This window comes from Spermophilus citellus (genome assembly GCF_964194105.1).
Source record: "Spermophilus citellus genome assembly, chromosome: X".
In the NCBI taxonomy this organism is placed as follows: Eukaryota; Metazoa; Chordata; class Mammalia; order Rodentia; family Sciuridae; genus Spermophilus; species Spermophilus citellus.
In genome coordinates, this window is record NC_138190.1 from 82,800,245 (window position 1) to 82,821,830 (window position 21,586).

Consider the following 21,586-nt stretch of genomic DNA (forward strand, 5'->3'; position numbering starts at 1 on the left):
TAAACATATGTAAGAGTGTCTTATATGAGCATAGGAATGATTAATAGGAAATCATGTAGAATCCAGGAACTCACTTAGGAGAATTCTATGAGAGAATTCAAGTTGAAGAAATCCAGGAAAACTTTAGCAAGAGTTTTAATATGAAGTCTACTATAAATTTGATTTAATATTTTTCTGTCTCTTACTAGGTCTATTTTAAAAATAAATTTTAGGGGCTTGGGTGTAGCTCAGTGGTAGATTGCTTGCCTAGCATATGTGAGGCACTGGGTTTAATTCTCAGCACTGCATTTAAATAAATAAAATAAAGGTCCATTGACAACTAAAAATATTTAAAAAATCTTATTGTGTATACTTCTGGTATACAACATGATATTATAATGCACATGTATATAGTAAAATGGTTAGTTTACTGAAACAAAATAATATATCTATCATTTCATATAGTGAAACCCTTCCAAGAAATAGCAGCTATAAACATTTAGCAAAACCCCTGAATACAATCCACTATCATTAGTGATAGTCCTCATGTTTTACAATAGATCTTTCCACTCATTCATCATACATACTTGCTGCTTCACATCCTTTAACTGAATTCGTCCCATTCCCCATCTCTATTCTAATACTAATTTTTATTTTCTACTTCTATATATTTGATCTTCTTTTTTCCCTAAAATTTGCTACAACGTGGTTGGACTTAAAAGATGTTACTCTAAGATAAACTAGACAGGAAAAATTACACGATCCCATTTATATGTGGAATCTAAAAAAAGTCAATTTAAATTTAAAAAATAGAATGATTCCTAGACAAAGGGACTGTAAACCTATTCATTATTTAGACATTTCAAATCATAGACCTTTAAAGTCCTACTAAATTGGCAACTAAATGAAATGAAGGGAGGAAATTTTTTCATCAGCTTTAGCTGCAGAGTTGGTGGTCTCAGAAGAGGGGTTATATTGCTTATCAACAAGATCATTATTGGTACTATTCCTTATAGGTTTGCCATATATTCCTGTTCTCATTTACTTGTAACTTTGTGCACAGTTTTGCTCTACTGGTAACATTTTTATGCATGGTTTGATTATTTTAGAAGACTTAAGTAAAAACTATTTTGAGGATTTCTAAATAAAAACGTGAAGTGATGCATTGAATAAGAAAGGTTTTCTTTTACATTGTGAAAGTTTGGAAAATAAACATTGTTAATAAGTCTGATTATTAAGAAAAGCAGCTCTGCTAACTGGAAAATAAATAAGCAGAATTGTTAATGAGTTACAACTGTAGAGGGCACTCTATGATGTGGCTACATACTCACACTAGGGAATTGTATGCCAAATTATTTTTCATGTGCACAACCACATAATAGATACAGCAGAAAAAGACTTTGCTGCAAAAATTAATATTATAGATGCTAATTGTTCCCAAACTTTAATCACTTTGCTCCTCAGAATAGTACAAAACATTCAAAATTTCTTAACCATCAATGTATGTTTTAGAAAATAGAGAACTTGAAATTAGGGAGCTCATTCATCCAAGCATTCCTTTTGCTGAAGTTCACAGTTTGTGGAGGGATGAACTAGGAGGATTTAAAAAAATTTAGTCCCAACCATATCTCCCTTTTCTTCATCCCTGCACAGGGATAGCGAAAGGAAGTCAAAGAGGGAAAAGTAGGAGATAGAATACGGATGTTAGAGGTAAGCCAGAAGCTCTGTGTTAGGGACATATCAGCACCTCAGAGATAAAGGAATGGATTTGAAACTGCGAAAAGATCAGCAACACAGCAGCATTTTTTGACTCCAGCAAAACTTGCCTTTAACTGCAATTAAAAAGTCTTGTTTGTTATGCAGATGTTTTAGAAAATTTTATAGCATTTTTATTGATTTTAACGTGTAATTTGTAAGCACATATTTAAAGATATCTTTCTCTTTTTATAAATCCTATTGAATCACTAGATGTGTTATAAGGACTTTGAATTTCAGTTGCTAGATTTTTGAAATGGTATGATCGGTTACTCTAATCATTCTGTATGTATATGTCTAAGAGTAAATTAATGAAATTCTCAAAGTAGACATACATCTAACTGCATTCTCATAAACTGTAACAGAATATGGTTAGCATATTTAAAGGTTTGATATTAGTTTAAACCAGATGATACAATTAACTTAATCATCACAAAATGCTCACAGTCAAACCAATCAGATTAGTATTCTCCATCAGCAAAATGAGGAAGAGAATAGAAGTAGTAGTAAACTGCACAAAAAGGGGCTCTTTTCTGTATTTGAAAATGCTTTTCTGTTGCAATTTCTGATGAGAATGAAAAGGTTATCATGCAGCTGTGAAAAATAAGCCGCCGAGAGAAATTCTAGGCAATCGCACTTCTCGTCAAGTGTTTTTTGATTCATACATTAAATTCTCTCTCTCCTCTTTCTCATTAGGTCTTGATTACTATGCCAGCTGTCTAGAGAACATGCTATTATATGACAAAGAATGCCAGTGTAGGAGCAATGGTTTATTAAAAGTGGACCATTACAGAGGGCTTTAAAATTAACTTTCACTTTTTTCCATTAATTGCTTTTTTTTCTAAAATTCCCTTATAGGTGGGGGAGTGGCAGTTAAGGAATAAAAATCCACCTAGGGGCTTCTGAACTTTATCAGAATATTTCCTCACAGCCTTTCCCACCCACTCATACAAAGACACAAATCCCTGTTTCCCCACTCGCCTTCAACTAGCTGCCAGACATTATGTTCTAAAGAGCCTGTCATGAATCACTGGGAATTTCCAAGTATCTCCAGGACTGAGAGAAGACAAAATTGTGTTTAATGAACCCACTAATTTAGAAATAAAGGGATGAGAATTGATAAAATGCTTCTTTTTAAAAAATTTGGTGCTTTTAAAATCTGCTTCACAATTTCCTTGTATATTAAATTCTGTTACCATCTTCACCAATATCAGTAACAATAGGGAAAAAGAGTGGGAAAGAGAGATAAAGAGGGAAAGAGAGAAACTTGAATATTCACATTCATAAATTGATAACATTTTAAACACCTGGTCTTGAAGTACATAGCCCTCTCAACAGTGACAGCTTTTCTTTCCCTTTTATTACTTAACCTACTGCAATGTTAAATTTCTGCCAGTGCATGTATTAATTGCTTTTTCTAAGAATCCCTTAAAAACAGATTCAATGGCCTCTCCATTCTACTCAATGTCTGCGAGATCACTGAGATAATAATGACCACTCTTCTTTCTGAAATATTCCTTTTTCCTTTGTCTCCTGTTTCTGAATGATCTTTTAATGACTTCTTTTATCTTCTCTAGTCCCCAAATCTGAATTTTTCTCAACACACAGTCCTTGCCCATTGTCCTTTACTTGTTTTTCTTACTCAATAAATCTTCTTTTTTTTTTTTTTTTTTTTTTTTTTTTGTCTAGGAGTTTTTGGCTTTGGTGTGGGTGATTCAAATATTTCACATATCTTAACCTTGCTTCTGAGTTCCAGACCATAGTATCTAAGAGCTTGCTGGACAGCTCTATAAAACTCAATAAATGCAAACCAGAATTAATATTTATATAATAGCTTATCCATTTTATGCAATGCCAATAAAGTATTGAATGGGTTTTGAAGATGAAATTAGGAAAAGATAAAAACTAAACAATTCTAAATTTTATTCAGAAGAATCAAAGTACCCCAAGAGCTAAGAATAACAAGAATCCTACCAGATTTTGAGACATTTTATAAAGCCACGTTGTAAATAGTCAGATCCACGTAACACAAGAGGAACTTCAGAATTTTACCTAGTGTGTATATTTGTATGGGTTCATGCATATGTATGTATGTATTTTTGTATGTATGCATATAAATGTATGCATATTTGACACAAAGCTACACTTAAGCACACTGGAAAAAAGATATATATTATTTAACAAATAGTGCAGAGATAACTATTTACATCTTTGAAAATATAAAAGTAGGCATTTTCCTAACATGCATTAAGGCAAAATAAATTATAAGTGAAATAAATATGAATATGTAAAAATAATACTATAAAATATCAGAAGCAAATATAGAGGTATATTTGCATAGTTGTATCACAAGAAAAAATGCAACCACGTCAGGAATCATAAAGGAAATATTGGTAAATCTGACAATATTAAATTACAACAAAAATTCTGACATCATAAAAACATCATAAACAAATTTAAAAGGCAAATGATGAACTGGAAAATGTCAATGTATGAGTGTCAGTATCCTGAATAGGACTCAATGAAACAAAACAAACAAAATGGGCAAATACATTATTCTCCTTGTTTCTCAATCACAGATGCAAAATTATTATAGATTGTATGATTCCATTTATTTAAAATATGCAGAGAATGCACATTTATGTAGTCAAAACTAGATTAGTAGTTCCTAAAGCTGAGGATGGAAGGGGATATTGACTGAAAATGGGCTTTTTTGAGTGATGAAAATGATCTAAGATTAGATTTTAGTTATAGTAATGGTTTTAAATTTAATAAAATAATTGAATTGTACACTTAAAATGGATGAATTTTATGAAATTTAAATTAAACATTAATAAAAGTGTTAATAAAAGTAGCATTAGTATTATTTCCATGGTTGAAGTCAAATGAAATACACTTCTCATGGACAAATGATTCCATGGTATTATTTGCAGTTTCATTTAAGGAAATATTGAGAGGTTTTTAAAGACAATCCAATCTAGTTTCCTTCTGCAAGTGAGTAAACTAAAGCCCAGTGGATTAAATGATTTGCCTGAAGTCATATAATCAGATAATGGAAAAGATAGGACTTGCAAGCACCCAGTTTGCTACACCCCAAGCCTGTTGTTCATTATGTTGTACCATACTCCCTTGCATTACAGTGTATTTTAGTGCTCTAATCTAAATTGACCAGAACTCCAATAAAATAAAGATAATCATTTATTTAATTATAATATATGAATTATTGAAATAAATAGCATTTTAATGTGTAGGAGATCATTTTTGTGGTAGATGACTGCTACTTGTGTGAGTTGATGTGGGAGACTCTTTAATGGAAACATTAAAAATGAATCTCTTTCTTTACAAATTCTTGGTCAAGTGTTTTGAAAACTCTAGATTTGAGGTGCAGTGAGCCAAAAAGCAGAAAAATGCATCAGATTTATAAAGGCTATTATTAGGAGGTGTAGCAAGCACATAAAGTACCTTGAGAGCTTCCTTCGGACAAACAGATGGATACTTCATCATTTCTGTCATTATCCTCTCCTACTTCATGCCCAGCTTCCTCTCCTTGTGTGAGTGCAGACAAAGAAACAGATTCGGGCTGCTCAGAGAAATCAGCAGGGCCTCCTCTTGGAGGTGGAACTTCAATCCCCATTAAACGGTATTTCCTTCGTCGATTCCCAATCCAAGTCTTTATAAAAAAATAAAAGAGGGAGTTTTATAAATGTAGAAAACTTAGCAGTCTGGCCATGAAAAATGAATGGATGCTACATAAAATTTGAATAAAAAGAATAAACAGGTACAGAATAATGAATTTATGTCAATAAGCTAAAATAAAAATAATTTTGTTTTATTTCAAAAGAGATTATTAGCACAAGCAGGATATTTATCTAAATATTCAGATTTTAGAACAATATACAATCTAGTAGAGATCACTTTGTTTCTGTTTTTACCTTATTTCTGAGGAAATCAATTCACCAAATCTCTCAAAAGTGAATTGGCTCTTGTTTTTTTTCCAAAATAAATAAATAAATAAATAAATAAATAAATAAATAAGGCTATTACTTTAGTTCTATATTCCTATAGTTCAAATGCCATTTCCAGTTTTGTTCCTTCTGGGTAAAAATGTGCTCTTTATTGCTCTGTATTCTAAAAATTTAATTTTATTGTATTTAGAATCAATTTTTGAAACATGTTGAAATAATTTTAGAATTACAAAAAAATTTCAAAAATAGGTATCGTGTGATTTTTTTCACTCCTTTTCCTCCAAATTACACTTTACAATATTATAGCACAATATCAAAAGCAGGAAATTGATACTGTACACTACATACATATAGTTCTATGTTCTTTTATTATACCATAACTTTATCCCTTCCCACTATCCTTGACTTTTGGCAACCACTAATCTATTGGCTACTTCTGTATCTGTTTCAAGAATATTATATAAGTGGAATCATACAGCAGTAAATCTTTTAAAATCAGCCTTTTTTTTCCCATTCAGCATAATTCCCTGGAGAGTCATTTAAGTTGTATCAGTAGTCCATTTTGTTTTACTGCCAAGTGGTATTCCATGGTATGTATGTACCAAAGTTTGTTTAATCTTTCAGCTGTTGAAGGACACATGTTGTTTTCAGTTTTTGGCTATTATATATAAAGCTATTATGCACACTCATGAATAGGTTTTTGTACAGACATAAGTTGCAATTTTTTAAGGGCAAATTAATAAGAATACAATTTTGGGATTATATGTTAGAGTATATAAGAAACTGCCAAATTCTTTTCTAGTGGAGCAATGCCATTTTACATTACTATTGGCAATGTATGAGATATCCAACTTTTCAGCTTTCTTGCCCATATTTACTGTTGTCAACAATTTTTTAAAAATTGGATGTTCCCAGTCATGTGTGTAATGAAGACTCATCAAGTTTATCCTTCCTCCCTCCCTCCCTCCTCTCTCTCTCTCTCTCTCTCTCTCTCTCTCTCTCTCTCTCTCTCTCTCTTTCTTTCTTTCTTTCTTTCTTTCTTTCCTGAGGATTGAACCTAGGGTCTTATGCATGTTAAGCAGACACTCTACCACTGACATTCATTGAGTTCTTAATTTGGTTTTTCTAATTGGTAGTGATGTTGAACATCTTTCCATGTGCTTATTTGCCATCTGTATATCCTCTTCAGTGAAATTTCTCTTCATTTTCTAATTGAAGTTTTTGATTGAACACACAAGAGAGTGTAATTTTAGAGTCCTTCATATAGTCTATATATGAGTTCTTGGTCAGATATGTGGTTGACAAATATTTTATCCCAATCTTTAGCTTATTTATTTCCTCCTAGTCTTCCACAACAGAAAATTAAAAACTGCTTTAAAATAAAAACAACAGGAAAAATTGATAAGTATCTAGCAAGACTGGCAAGGAAAGAAAAATAAAATAAAACTTAATATCAGGAATCAACCAAAGAATGTCACTATAGACTTTGCAGACACAAAAGGAATAACAGAATAATAAAAACAACTTTACCCACACAAATATCATGGTTTAGATGAGATGAAATAATCCATTGAAAAGTACAAACAGACACAACATAAAATAGTTAAAATTATAATGCTATTTTCAAAAAACAAATTCTGAGGTATAAACTTAACAAAACGTGTATAAGATTTATATGCTAAAAATTACAAAACACTGATGAAATAAGAATGGTTCTAAATATATAGAGAAATATTATGTGCTAACAGATTAGAAGACTCAGTGTTCTAAAGATGTAAATTCCTCCTAAAATGATATGCAGGATTAGCAAAATTCCTATAAAAATCCAGGCAAGAATTTTTGTGGATATATTTAACAGATAATTGTAAAATTCTTATGGAAGGAACATGAGTTAGTATAGATAAAACAATATTTAAAAAATACAGTGGGGTTGAGGATGTGGCTCAAGCGGTAGCGCGCTCGCCTGGCATGCGTGCGGCCCGGGTTCGGCCCGGGTTCGATCCTCAGCACCACATACCAACAAAGATGTTGTGTCCGCCAAAAACTAGAAAATAAATATTTAAAAAAAATACAGTGGGAGGAATCCAGACACTCAATTTCAAGACATTAGGTCAATGGACCAAAATACCCAAGTCAGAAATAGTCCCACACAAGCATGCAGAGCTCAGCTTATTTTTGACAAAGGTACAGAAACCATTTGATGGGGTATGGTAGTCTTTTCAAGAAATGATGCTGGGGATACTAGGGTTGTGGCTCAGTGGTAGTCCATTTGCCTAGCATGTGTGAGGCACTGGGTTTGATCCTCAGCACCACATAAAAATAATAAATAACATAAAGGTATTGCATCCATCTACAACTATAAAAAAATTTAAAAAAAGAAATGATGCTGAAACAATTGGATATCCAGGGGAAAATGAAATGGACCTCAAATTAAACCCCACACCTTATCAAAACATGAACTCATAATGATTACACATTTAAATTTCAGTCTTAAATTGGATTATGATACTCCTTCCTTGTATTTCAACCAGAATTCTTCTGTATAACAGGGACTACAGAAATACAAAGCCACCTTAGAAATTATAAATACAAAGCATGAATGAAGTTACCTTTATACTTTGTAAGATTTTTCAAACCAATACATATAAGGCCACACAGAAGAACTATTAAGTTAGTCCAATGATACCAATTATTCTTTGTAATTGTTGGGAAATCTTCAAATTCAGGAACTTTAGGACGCTGGATACGTTTAGCATCCAATCTATATGTGATGTCTGAAATACATAGTTTTGTAAACTGCCAAGTTAAAATCATACAACAGAAAATAAAAATATTTATGGGTATTAGTCTTTTCTAATTTTACTAACTTCCCCCTTGGAAGAAATATTAGTTAAAAATTTTTGATCCATTTCAATTTCCCATTATATTATGTCACTGAAAATGGAACGCTAGACTTCAGAAAAATTAAAGAACTGCAACTTCTTACTAAAATACCTTCAAATTGTCAGGTGGTCTCTCTGTTTTCCATCTGTGAATACTGATGTATAAAAATTATAATGCAAAAGTTTTTTCTTTTACAATAGTCCTGGACCCTGTTGCTGCAGTGATAGTATAAACAATTGGAGGAAGACACCAGTTTCCTCAGAATATTTCTTGTTTCATTTGGGTCATAAAATATATTGGACAAAATAAAGGAACACAAGGACCAAGTTCTTCTTTATCTTCAACTTTTTTGCAACATTTTTGGGAGAGTTGAGTGATTTGAAATGTACAAAGATAAAGATGAGATATGCAATATGAATATTGAAAGTATATGGGAACTTATTGCATAAGAAGGCTAAAATATTTCCTATTTGATACTCCTCAAACTAAAAGGCAATGGGAAATGACTCTATATAAATACATTTCTAGTGGGTTTATTACATTTTTATAGAATCATTGAAGATGGAAGTGATCTTAGAAGTTGCTATGGTTGGAATATTCATATCCTCCTCTCAAAATTACAATATTGAACTCCAAATCCTCAAGGTAATAGTGTTAGGAGATAGGGCCTTTGAAAGTTTAACAAATCATAAGGGTAAACTCTCATAAATGGCATTAGTGCATTTTCCAATGAAACCCCAGAGAGCACCCTCATCCCTTCCATCATTTGAAGTTACAGCAAAAACACCACTATCTGTATAGACCTGTACTGGACACAAAATATGCTAGCACATTGACCTTGGATTTCTCTACCTTTATAAGTGTGAGAAAAATAAATTCTGTTGCTTATAAGCCACCCAGTCTCTAGTAGTTTGTTGTAGCCACTTGTGGTGGTTAATTTTATAGGCTAACTTAATTGTGCTAAGGGATACCCAGATAGCTAGTAAAACAATATTTCATGTGTTTCATGAGGATGAGCTGTAAGACATTAGTATTGGAATAGGTAGACTGAGAAGTTAACTCTTTGATAAGAGAGAGGGCATCAGCCCAATCACTGGGAGCCTTAAGTTTCCATATTACCTTTGCATAAAAACTCCAGGAATATGGAACTGTGCAAGTTTACTAAGTCCAGTTTTTGCACAGTTTTGTTTAAAGTTTCTCATTCTTAAACTGATTCAATATTTATTTTCTTTTTTCTTGTTGGCAATGTTTCCATTTCTTTCCTCCAGATTTTCTTCAGCTCAATCTCCCTATACATTCCAGCTATTCTAGAGTATATTTTATTTGTTTCAAATTAAACACTCTTAATTTTGAAATACACAGTTTTAAAATAATTTTGTATGATATATTAACAAGTAATTTTGTCACTATGGGCCTCGAGCTCCTTACGTGCAAAATCAGGGAACTGGTTTCCAAATCTTGTACTTTCCTGACTATAAATGTAGCTCTGAGGTGGTAATACATCTGTAGATTAACACTATATATTTTCTACCAGAATTTATATGTGTTAACATCAAAAATATAATGGGTATTAAAGTGAGTACCATCAGATCCCATACATTTCCAAGCACATCTGTGTTAAATAATATGAACCTATATTTCAAACTTTTAGTGTAAATATATGTTACTATATATTTGGTAAACTGTGCATGATATATAGAGTATATCTTTTTGTTAGAAATTCATTCACTAGGGCTGGTGTGACTCAAGTGGTAGCGCACTTGCCTGGCATGCATGGGGTGCTGGGTTCGATCCTCAGCACCCATAAAAATAAAAAATAAAGATGTGTCCACCGAAAACTAAAAAATAAATATTAAAAATTCTCTCTCTTTTTCTCTCTGTTAAAAAAAAGAAATTCATTCACTAATTCCACAAATAGTACAAAGCAACTATTATGTACCAAGCACTGTTATGGTGCTGGGGATATGGTGGTGAACATAATAGGCAAATCTGTATCCTGATGGATATTGAACTTACAAACTACAAGTGATTATAATGAACAAATACATAAATATAAATATAAATTACAACTCTTGAACAAGTGTTACAAAGACAAAGAACCATCTAAAATATTAAAAGACAATGACATAGTGTAGCAAAGTCTTTTTCAAAGTTACCTGATCATACAAATTATGATTGGAGGAGGTTTCTCAAAAAACCAAAGATAGAACTTCTGCATGACCCAACCATACAACTCCTAGATGTATGTATAAATAAAGCAAGTAAAATCAGCATACAAAATAGATACCAGCACAACCATGTTTATTGTTAGCACTATTCACAGTAGTCAAGATATGGAATCTAGATAGGTGTTTGTCAAATGATGAGTGGATAAACAAAATATGGTATTTAGACACAATGGAGTATATTCAACTATAAAGAAGAATGAAGCTTCTTTACATTAAAGGAAACTATCAATAATGTGGAGAGAGAGCCTACAGAGGGTGAGAAAATCTTTATCACATACAGATAGAGCACTAAACTCCAGGATATATTAAGAACTCAAAAAGCTAAGCACCAAAAAAAAAAAAAAAAAAAAAAACAAATAACCCAATCAATAAATGGGCCAAAGACCTGAACAGACACTTCTCAGGAGATCATATACAATCAATCAACAAATATATGAAAAAATGTTCATCATCACTAGCAATTAGAGAAATGCAAATCAAAACCATTCTAAGATTTCATCTCACTCCAGTCAGAATGGCAGCTATTATGAAGACAAACAACAATAAGTGTTGGCAAGGATGTGGGGGAAAAGGCACACTTATACACTGCTAGTGGGGCTGCAAATTTGTGCAGCCAATATGGAAAGCAGTATGGAGATTCCTTGGAAAATTGGGAGTGGAAACACCATTTGACCCAGCTATCCCTCTCCTTGGTCTATATCCAAAGGACTTAAAAACAGCATACTACAGGGACACAACCACATCAATGTTTATAGCAGTACAATTCACAATAGCTAAACTGTGGAACCAACCTAGATTCCCTTCAATAGATGAACGGATTAAAAAAATGTAGCATATATACACAATGGAATATTACCCAGCAATAGAAAGAGAATAAAATCATGGCATTTGCAGGTAAATGGGTGGCATTGGAGAAGATAATGCTAAGTGAAGTTAGCCAATCCCAAAGAACCACATGATGAATGTTTTCTTTGATATAAGGAGTCTGATTCATAGTGGAGTAGGGAGGGGGAGCATTGGAGGAATAGACAAACTCTAGATAAGGCAGAGGGGTGGGAGGGAAAGGGAGGGAGCAGGGATTAAAAATGATAGTGGAATGTGATGAACATTATTATCCAAAATACATGTATGACAACACAAATTGGTGTGAATATACTTTGTATACAACAAGAGATAAGAAAAATTGTGCTCTATATGTGTAATAAGAATTGTAATGCATTCTGCTGTCATATATAAATAAAAAAATAGTAAAAAAAGAATGGTAATTATCATGAATACAAGCAACAATACATGTTGGTGAGGTTGTGGGGAAAAAAGGTACATTCATATATTGCTGGTGGGACTGAAAATTGGTGCAACCAATATGGAAAGCAGTATGGAGATTCCTCAGAAAATTTGGAATGGAACCACCATTTGACCTAGTTATCTCACTTCTTGGTTTATACCTAAAGGGTTTAAAATCTACATACTACAGTGACACAACCACATCAATGTTTATAGCAGCTCAATTCACAATAACTAAACTGTGGAACCAAGCTAGGTGCCCTTCAACAGATGTATAGAAACTGAGGTATATATACACAAGAAAATATTACTCAGCCTTAAAGAAGAATGAAATTATGGCATTTTCCAGTAAATGAATGGAACTAGAGAATATAATGCTTAGTGAAGGAAGCCAATCCCAAATAACCAAAGGCTGAATGTTTTCTCTGATATGTGAATGCTAATTCACAATAAGGGCTAGGGAAGAATAGAGGTACTTTGGATTACACATAAGGGATTGAAGGGAGGGGGTTTGGGAGTAAGATTGGCAGTAGAATGAATCAGACATTATTATATGATTACATGACCTGTGTAACTCTATATCATGTACAACTAGAAGAATGGTAAGTTATACTCCATTTATATATGATGTGACTAAATGTACTCTACTGTCATGTGTAAGCAATTAGAACAAATAAAAAATCATCAAATAAATAAAAGATGTGAGAGTAAAAAAGCAGTAAATCCTATAATTTTCAGGAAAATGGATGCAACTAGAGTTCAACCTGTTAAACAAAATAATTCATACACAGAAGAAAAAGTACCATATATTTTCTATGGGATGTGGAAGCTTTAAAAACAGACGATCTGAAACCAGGCATAGTGGCACACACCTGTTAATCCCAGTGACTCTGGAGGAAGAGGCAGGAAAATCTCAAATTCAATGCCTGCCTTGGAAATCTGGCAATCCCCCAAGCAATTTAGTGAGACTATATCTCAAAATTTAAAAAAAAAAATAAAAAGAAATGGGCTGGGGATGTTGCTCAGTTTTTAAGTGCCCTTGGGTTCAATTCCTGGTACCAGAAAAAAAAGAGTGATCTGAATGTACAAGATGGACTGTTATGTACTGCTAGAAACTGGGAAGGGGGGTGGGGAGAGGAGAGAGAGGGAAGAACAAAAGATGGTAGAAAGGAGTGTAGACATGATCAATACATGTTATATGCATGTGCACAAATTTCACAGTGAGACTCATTGATTTGTATAATTAATAAAAAGAATACTATTAGGGAAAGGGAAACACAGATTCTCAGGTCCTTCCTTGAAATTTTTGATTCTACAGGCATAGAATTGAGTAATCAATATTTTAAATAAATATCCATGATAATTTTTATGAAGAGGCATAAACTACTAAGTTATAAACAGAAATGATGTTAGACTGGGTGTAAAGAGAACTGGCCTCTAGTGACTGGCTGACTGAGTTATCTTGGGCAAGTTGTTCTCTAATCTGGCCTAATTTCATGCAAATATATTAAAGATACTGAATTCAATCCCAAGGTGCTCACCAACTTTGAACCAGTGTTTATGTAGATAAGAAAGTTTTTACATAATAACTTAAAAGTACTGTTCTATGAAATCAACTTCTGATTTAACCATTCTCCTTTGAATATAAATATAATTTTAAACAAAAAGTACATGTTTTCCATGAAGTTTGTCAATTTAATTGTATTTCAAACATTTAAACATTTACTTCAAACATGTTGTTCATACAAATATCTGACCACACAAAATTACTTTGTCACATATATCTACTATAATCCTAACACAGATGAAAGGGCAATTTCAACAACACAGGAGAGGAAGATAACTTTAATGAGAAATTACTGTGCTTCATATGTTATCTACATATAATATTTCAAAACAGCCCTATGATATATTATCTTCATTTCTTGATAACTGAAGTACAGAGATATTTTAAAAAATGATGATGGGAAACTACAAGTTCTTTGGGAAAGCTGCATTTTTCACATGACACTTAGGTCTGGCATATAATGGGTATTCAGTTTACCTGAATAAATTGATGTCAATACATAATGGGCACTAACCTGGGAATGACATTTCAAGTTAAAGAAACACTAATATTCAATAAAGTCAAAGGAAAAGTATACAAAATCTGTTTCCTATACTTCTTAGAAGTACAATAGCCCTCATTTATCCACAATTTTATTTTCTTAAGTTCCAGTCATCTGTGGTCAATTGCAGTCTGAATATATTAATATATGTCTTTACACTTTCAAGAGAGTACATTCATGTGATTTTATTATAGTTCATTGTTATAATTATTCTATTTTATTATATTACTATTGCTAATCTCTAATTATGCATAATTTGCTTATTTTTAATTATTATAATTATTAAAACATATTCATTGCACAAACTAATGGATTACACTGTTAACATTTCTACAGATGCATGCATTATGCCTGCTCCATTCTCCTGCCTTTCCCTACCTCTCATTCTCACCCCTACCCATGATCTCTTTCCAGACCCTAATAGTCTCACTTATACTTTCCGGTTAAAAAAGATTTTTCCCCTTTAGCTTATACATATAAAGGAAAAACTTATTTGTCTTTCCGTGTCAGGTTTATTTTGCTTAATATCATGAACTCCAGTTCCATCCATTTTCCTGCATATGGCAAGATTTTCTTTTTGTTTTAGCTGAATAATACTCTTTTGTGTGTATAAACCATATTTTCTCAATTCATTCATCTACTGAAAATCACCTAGGCTAATTCCTATCTTGACTAATTTTGAATACTAGTGATATAAACCTTTGTATGGAAACATATGTTTTGTATGCTAAATTTATTTCTTTTGAATAAATACCCAAGGGTGGTGCAGATGATCATATGGTAGTTCTTTTTCTTTTTTGGGGGTGGTTTTGTTTGCTTTTTTCGAGAGGAACCTCTATACAGTGTTCCAAAGTGGCTGTATTAATTAATTTATATTCCCATGAAAAGTGCACTAAGGATTCCTGTTTCTTCACAACCTCACCAGCATTTATTATTTTTTATTTTTGATAGTATTCATTATAACTGGGGTAACATACAATCTTAATATATTTTTCATTTGCATTTCCTTGATGGTTAAGGTAATAAGCATTTCTTTATATATTTATTAGTCATTTGTACTTCACTTTGTGAAGTATCTGGTCAGAACATTGGACTATTAACTAATCAGTTCATTTGTTTTCCATTGCTAAGTTTTTTTTTAGTTCTTAACATATCCAGGATATTGATCCTCTGTCAAAGGATTATCTGGAAAAGATTTTCTCCCATTATTTATGTTGTCTTTCACTCCATTGATTGCTCCCTTTGCTGTACAGAGACTTTTTAATTATATGTAATTCCATTTGTCAATTTTTGATTTGATTCCTGGGCTATTGTAGTTCTATGCAGAAAATCATTATCTGTGCCCAAATTTTAATGTGATTTTTCCATATTTTCTTGTAACCATTTCAAAGTTTCTCATCCTATATTAACCTCTTTTGTACATTTTGATTTGATTTTTGAATAGGGTGACAGGACTCTAGTTTCAATCTTATACATGAGAGTATCCAGTTTTCCCAATACTGTTTGTCAAAGAGGCTGTCCTTTCTCCAGCATGTTTTTGGCTTCTTTGTTGAGAATCAATCAATTGGCTGAATATGTGTGAACTTATTTATGGGTCTTCTGTTTCATTGTTCTATGGGTCTGTTTGTATGCCAATGCCATTATGGGTTTTTTGTTTTGTTTGTTTTGTTATTACTATGGCTTTGTATTATGTTTTTAAACCAGGAATTGCCATGCCTTCAGCATTTCTGTTTTCTCAGGATTGTTTTTGCTATTCAGGATCTTTAGTGTTTCCAAATGAATTTTAGGATGTTTTCTAGTGATAGGAAGAATGTCATTGGTAATTTTCACATGGATTGCATCAAATCTGTAGTTGTCTTTGTGAGACAGTCATTTTTAACATTAATTCTCCCAGTCCATGAACATAGGGGTATTTCTACCTTCTTCTGTTTTCTTACAGTTCTTTCTTCAGAGTTTTGTAATTTTCATTGCAGAAGTTTTTCAATTTCTTACATTTATTCCTAGTTATCATATTGGCAGTTATTATGAATATGACTGCTTTCATAATTTCTCCCTTAGCAAGTTTATTATTGATATATAAGAAAAGTTACTGCATTTTGTATCTTGTTAGTTTGCTGAATTTGTTCTAAAATCTTGTGGTGGGCGGGGGGTGATGGCACATAGCTGTAACTGCAGTAAATTGGGAGGCTAAGGCAGGAAGATTGCAAGTTCAAGGCCAGGTTGGGCAATGTAATGAGAATGTGTTTCAAAGTAAAAAATAAAATAAAATAAAATGTGTGGGGATGTGGCTCAGTGGTAGAGAGCACCTCTGTGTTCAATCCCCAGTACCACCAAAATTAAATAAATAAATATTTGGTGAAATATTTAGGATTTTCTATGCATAGAACTGTGCAGCAATTTGAGCTCCTCCTTTCCTATTTGTATGTTTTTATTTCTTTCTCTTGCCTGAGTGCTCTGGCTAGAGGTAATAGTGTTGAATTGAATAAGAATGATGAGAATGAACACCTCTTCATTTTCCTAATATTAGAGGAAATGCTTTCAGTTTTTTCTCCATTTAGGATGATATGGCTATGCATTTGTAGTTGTGAGATTTCTGCAGTTTCTCTTGCCAGTGACCTCATTTTCATTCTAAGATAAGATTCAAGAAATTTATTTATTGAATTTGTGAAAATTTGCTTTGTGTTCTAATATATAGTTTCTTTTGGAAAAGTCTATGTACTAATGAAAAGAATGTGTATTCTCCAGTTGTGGGAAGGGGTATTCTACAGATGTCAGTTAAGTCTTACTTGTCTCTACTATAATTTAACTCCATGTTTCTTTGTTGATTTTTTTTTCCTGCATGATCTGTCTATTGTTTAGTGTGGGGTATTAGAATGACACACTATTACTGAATTGAGGCTTATTTCACACTTTATTTCTAGTAGTATTTGTTTATGAAGTTGTGTTATTTAACATTTACTGCATATATATTTATAATAGTAACAATAACTATATCTTCCTGGTGTATTGTTCCTTTGATCAATATATTGTGATATTTTCTGTCTCTTGGATGTGAGTATAGCTATTGAAGCTCGATTTCATATTCCATTTGCTTATAATAACTTTTTTCCTTCCTTTCACTTTCAATATGTGTATGGTTTTACAGGTGAGGTAAGTTTCTTGTATAGAAAATACTGCTACAATTTATGTTTTAATACATTCATCCAATCTGCATTTTTTAGTTGGAGAATGAAGACTACTACTTATAGTCATAGATAGTACTGAAAGATTTGTGCTTTTTCCTATCACTTTATTGATTTTCTTTTGGTTGTTTAGAGTATTCTATGTTAATTTGTTCCTATTTTATTCAACCTAAAAATTGATGGTTTACTGTATTGATAGAGTTGATTTTTCTTATCTCATTTGTATGACTCATCCTCTAGTGGGGTTTTATTCTTTTACATGCAAACATGATTGTGTTTGTCTCTCTTCCTCTTCTGCACATAGATTTTCCTTAAGCATTTTTTGTAATGATGGTCTAGTGGTCATGAACTCCCTTGGTTTTTGTTTATCCTGGATTATCTTTTATTCCTCATTGATTCTGAATATTAATCTTGTTGGAAAACACAATCTTCTTTGCCAGTTATCTTCTTTTAGCACTTGAGATACTATGTTCCATATCCTCCTGGCCTTTAGAGTTACTGCTGAGAAATCTGTCATTACCATACTGGGTTTGCCTTTAAATGTAATTTTCCAATGCTCTCTTAGCAGTCTTTAATATTCTTTCTTTGTCCGGTACTTTTGGCAATCTAACTGTAGTATGTCATGAACTTGTTCTTTTCTGGTTATGTCTATTTTTGGTTCCTAATATATCCTATACCTGCACATTAAAGTCTTTCCCAAGATTTGAAAAGTTTTCTTCTCTTATTTTACTATGTTCTCTATGCCCACAGTGTGTAGCCTCTACTCCAGTATACTGATTATATAGACATTTGATCTTTTGATGGTGTCCCAGACATCTTGTATCTTCTTTTCATTCTTTCTTAATTTTTATTGCTGTCTGAATGCAATATTTTAGTGGAGATGTCTTCAATATCCAAAATTCTTTTTTCTGATTGATTTAAACTGTTTGAGACTTTTAGTTGTTTTTTTTTTTTAATCTGACTAATTGCCTTTCATTTCCAAGATTTCTGTTTGGTTCTTTTTTTCAAAAATACCAATATGAAATTGCTCTTTACCATGCTACATTGTCTTCTTTATTTTCTTCAACTGTTTACTTGTATTCTCTTGGATTTCATTGAGATTTTTTAACACAATTGAATTCTTCATCTAACATTTCATCTATTTTGATATCTTTGAAGTATATTACTACAAATTTATGTACTTTAGGAGGTGACATACAGCAGTCTCCAACCATAAGAAGAGCTTCAAGCCCTTAAGCTTAACTGGAGCAACCAGCATCAGAATCACTTTCAAGTAACAGAGTTACTAACAACAGTGCCTGTGGAAATCTGCAACTCCTAATAGGGTCTACTATTTCCAAAGTAGAAGTAAACACAAATGGCACATCTCAAATATTCTGCTACCTATACCATAAACTGCCTGAAGTAGCAGAGTGTCCCATTCTTACAAATCTTACAGAGACAATGGGTCTCTTCAACACTGATAGAGTATTCTCTATGCTCAAACTCACAAATTACAAAGAAGCTACAGAAAAAATTACACTATGCAGTCAAGTTGGAAATAAAATCAACATTAGATAACAAATTGACACCCCAATTCACAATGGCAGAAGAAAGCTGCATATAAAAAGGGCACAATATTTAAAAAGGAGAGATAGTCATCCCAACAAATGTACAAATCTCAACATAGAAACATAAGAAATATGAAAATAAGGAAGCATGTCACCTCCTAAAATTCATAATGTTCAGTTTTTTATATTCTTTCTTCTTCTGGATTTAATCTGTTGTTGAGGCTTTTAGCTGAATTGTTTTTTAGTCTGACTAATGCCTTTCATTTTCACAGCGAGGACTGAGGGCTAGACTCTCAACTCCTACTCATGGGACTTCCTTCAGATTTATCATCTCTCCATGATCTGACAAGGTGTGGATGCCACTAATGTAGAGGACAGACATAGATGTGATGCCATTAACTATTGTGTTTTTCCTCTCTGATTCTACTGTGGGGCATCTGCCCAGGAGCTGGATGTCATCCTCCCCCTATCAATGACCATCTGGATATAGGTTTAGATCAATGATATTATATCCACTCTTTTCTATTAACAAAAAATTTCTGCCAGGGTTTGTTGGGACTGGATTGTGATTGGAACTGGGCTGAATTCCTCCTAGTCAAACTTGGAGTACAGCTCATAGATAGAGCACTCACACAATATGTTCAAGGCCCTGGTATGATAACTAGTACTGTGAGACACCAAGAAAAAAGAGAAACAAGAGATATAAATTAAATAATAAATACAGATAAATAAAAATTTAAATGTGGAACAAAGAAGGAATACATAACATTATTAAAAACAATAATAAAAGATAGAATGGATGGAGAGAAAAAAAAAAACAAATAAAAATTCTACCTAGCCAAATTGCATGGAAATGCTTCTCTTCAGGTCTTCTAATACCAGATGGTAGGGATGAGAAGCAGTAATATGTTGTGACTACAGTTTGTTTTAATTCTTCTCAGCTCTTGCCAAAGATATTGGTGTGGTATGCAGTTGCTCCTTTTGTTTCTTGCTGAATAAATTAAAGTGAAATGTGTTCACCATTTCTATCTGCATATTCTATCTGCAGGTTTTCAGTCTTTGCACCTAGGGTTATGGCAAATGTTAGAGCCACAATGAGCCCTTCTCACCTACTAAGTTTTGGAAGAAGGTGAATCATGTGGAGTGTGTATTTGCTCTGGAGGTTTTTTGTCTATGCACTTAGAGGTTGTGGTAAATGTCAAAGCCATGAAAGATCCTCAGAATGCCTCTGAGGCTGGAAGGAGCAACTGAACCATTGGGTTCTGTGATCGGCTACTCTTGATTTTGGTGCCTTCAGTCCTGCCCCACCACATGCAAAACCACACATGGCAGTATAAGTGAACCACTGTGTCTTCCACTCCTGTCTCTTGTCACAGCCTGCATTCCCTGCAACATAAATCTCTCAGCAGGTCTGTGTCAGAGACTTTCTCTCAAGCATGGCTACTCCTGCTCAGTCAATGCAGTGGAGTGTCCACAGGGGCACTGGGATGTGATTTTGCTGAGTTATCTTATCCCCAAAGCAGTTTGGTCTCTGACAATACAATTCTTTTCAAGATGGCTCCTGAATATAGTACTTTAAGAGTTTGCTGAAAGATGCACTGAAATTCTTCTCTAAAGTTAGCTTGTTGTGAAGAATCCAGGTCACCTTTTCATTTAAGCTATTGGCATGCAAGATGCAGCATTCTACCTGAAACTGTTTTTCTCCCAACGGAAGTGCCAGGTACCAGGTGCTAGCCTGTTTCTCTTCTCTTGCTTCACTGTTTTCCATAATCTATGGAATTCACCAAGTTTTGTTTTCTGTGCTGTCAATTTCTAGTGCTCACACAAGCAGTTACACACCTGTTAACTTTGTTTCTATTCTGTGGAGAAGCAAACTAGTACTGAGTGTCTTTATTCTGCCATCTTTGAGCCCTTTCTGTGTCTAATTTTGAAATCACCTTAATGATAGGCATACATGTATGGAAAAACATAGTGTATAGAAGAACTGGCATTAATTGCAGCTTCAGGAATCCACTGGAGATCTTGGAACATACTTCCCATGAATAAGCACAGGGAACAACTATATAAAAAGGAAAAATAAATCTAAAATTTCCAAATTATATTGTGAGTAATGGTTAACAGCCTGTAGCAAAGATTTTGTTATCAATAACTATCATAATGTTATCAATAACTAGAAGGTATATTAGATTTTAGAACATCTAAGTAATTTCCTGAAATCTAGAGAATATATTTTATGGCAAACACATTCTTCTTTAGTGTAATTTACCAGATATTATAAAGAAACCCTCTTAAAACACATGACCTCTTCACCTTTTCTCCTTGACATGAACATCCTGACATGTTCAAAAATCACCAGAAATAATAGATAATATATAACCAAAATAGTATCATTTCTTCCTCCTTTTTCTTCTAATTAGGACTTGCTTCAGGGATACAGTATTCTGCACATAGTAATGGTTCAGTGAGGGCTCTCATGTCAATGGCTTTGGTCATTGATAGAATACTTGTCAGGAATTCTCTGGATATTTTATCTTTTCACTGTATGCTTTAAAAAAGCTTCTGTCCTTTTCTCTTGTCTCTTGCAATTTGGGGATCTCAAGAAGGCTCTATGGCAGAAAATGGCACAGATTCCTTACTAGTATCAGTGACATA

At 33.0% G+C, this 21,586-nt stretch overlaps 1 protein-coding gene across 1 annotated transcript in view; it reads right to left on the bottom strand.

Moving 5' to 3' along the window:
* HDX (highly divergent homeobox) overlaps positions 1 to 21,586 on the bottom strand; it is a gene marked incomplete at its 3' end in the record, with an annotated part of 110,320 nt that overhangs the window by 17,099 nt on the left and 71,635 nt on the right. The window contains exon 6 of the mRNA XM_081277951.1: positions 5,197 to 5,404. Coding sequence (XP_081134077.1) covers positions 5,197 to 5,404 — 208 coding nt within the window. The remainder of the gene's footprint in view (positions 1 to 5,196; positions 5,405 to 21,586) is intronic.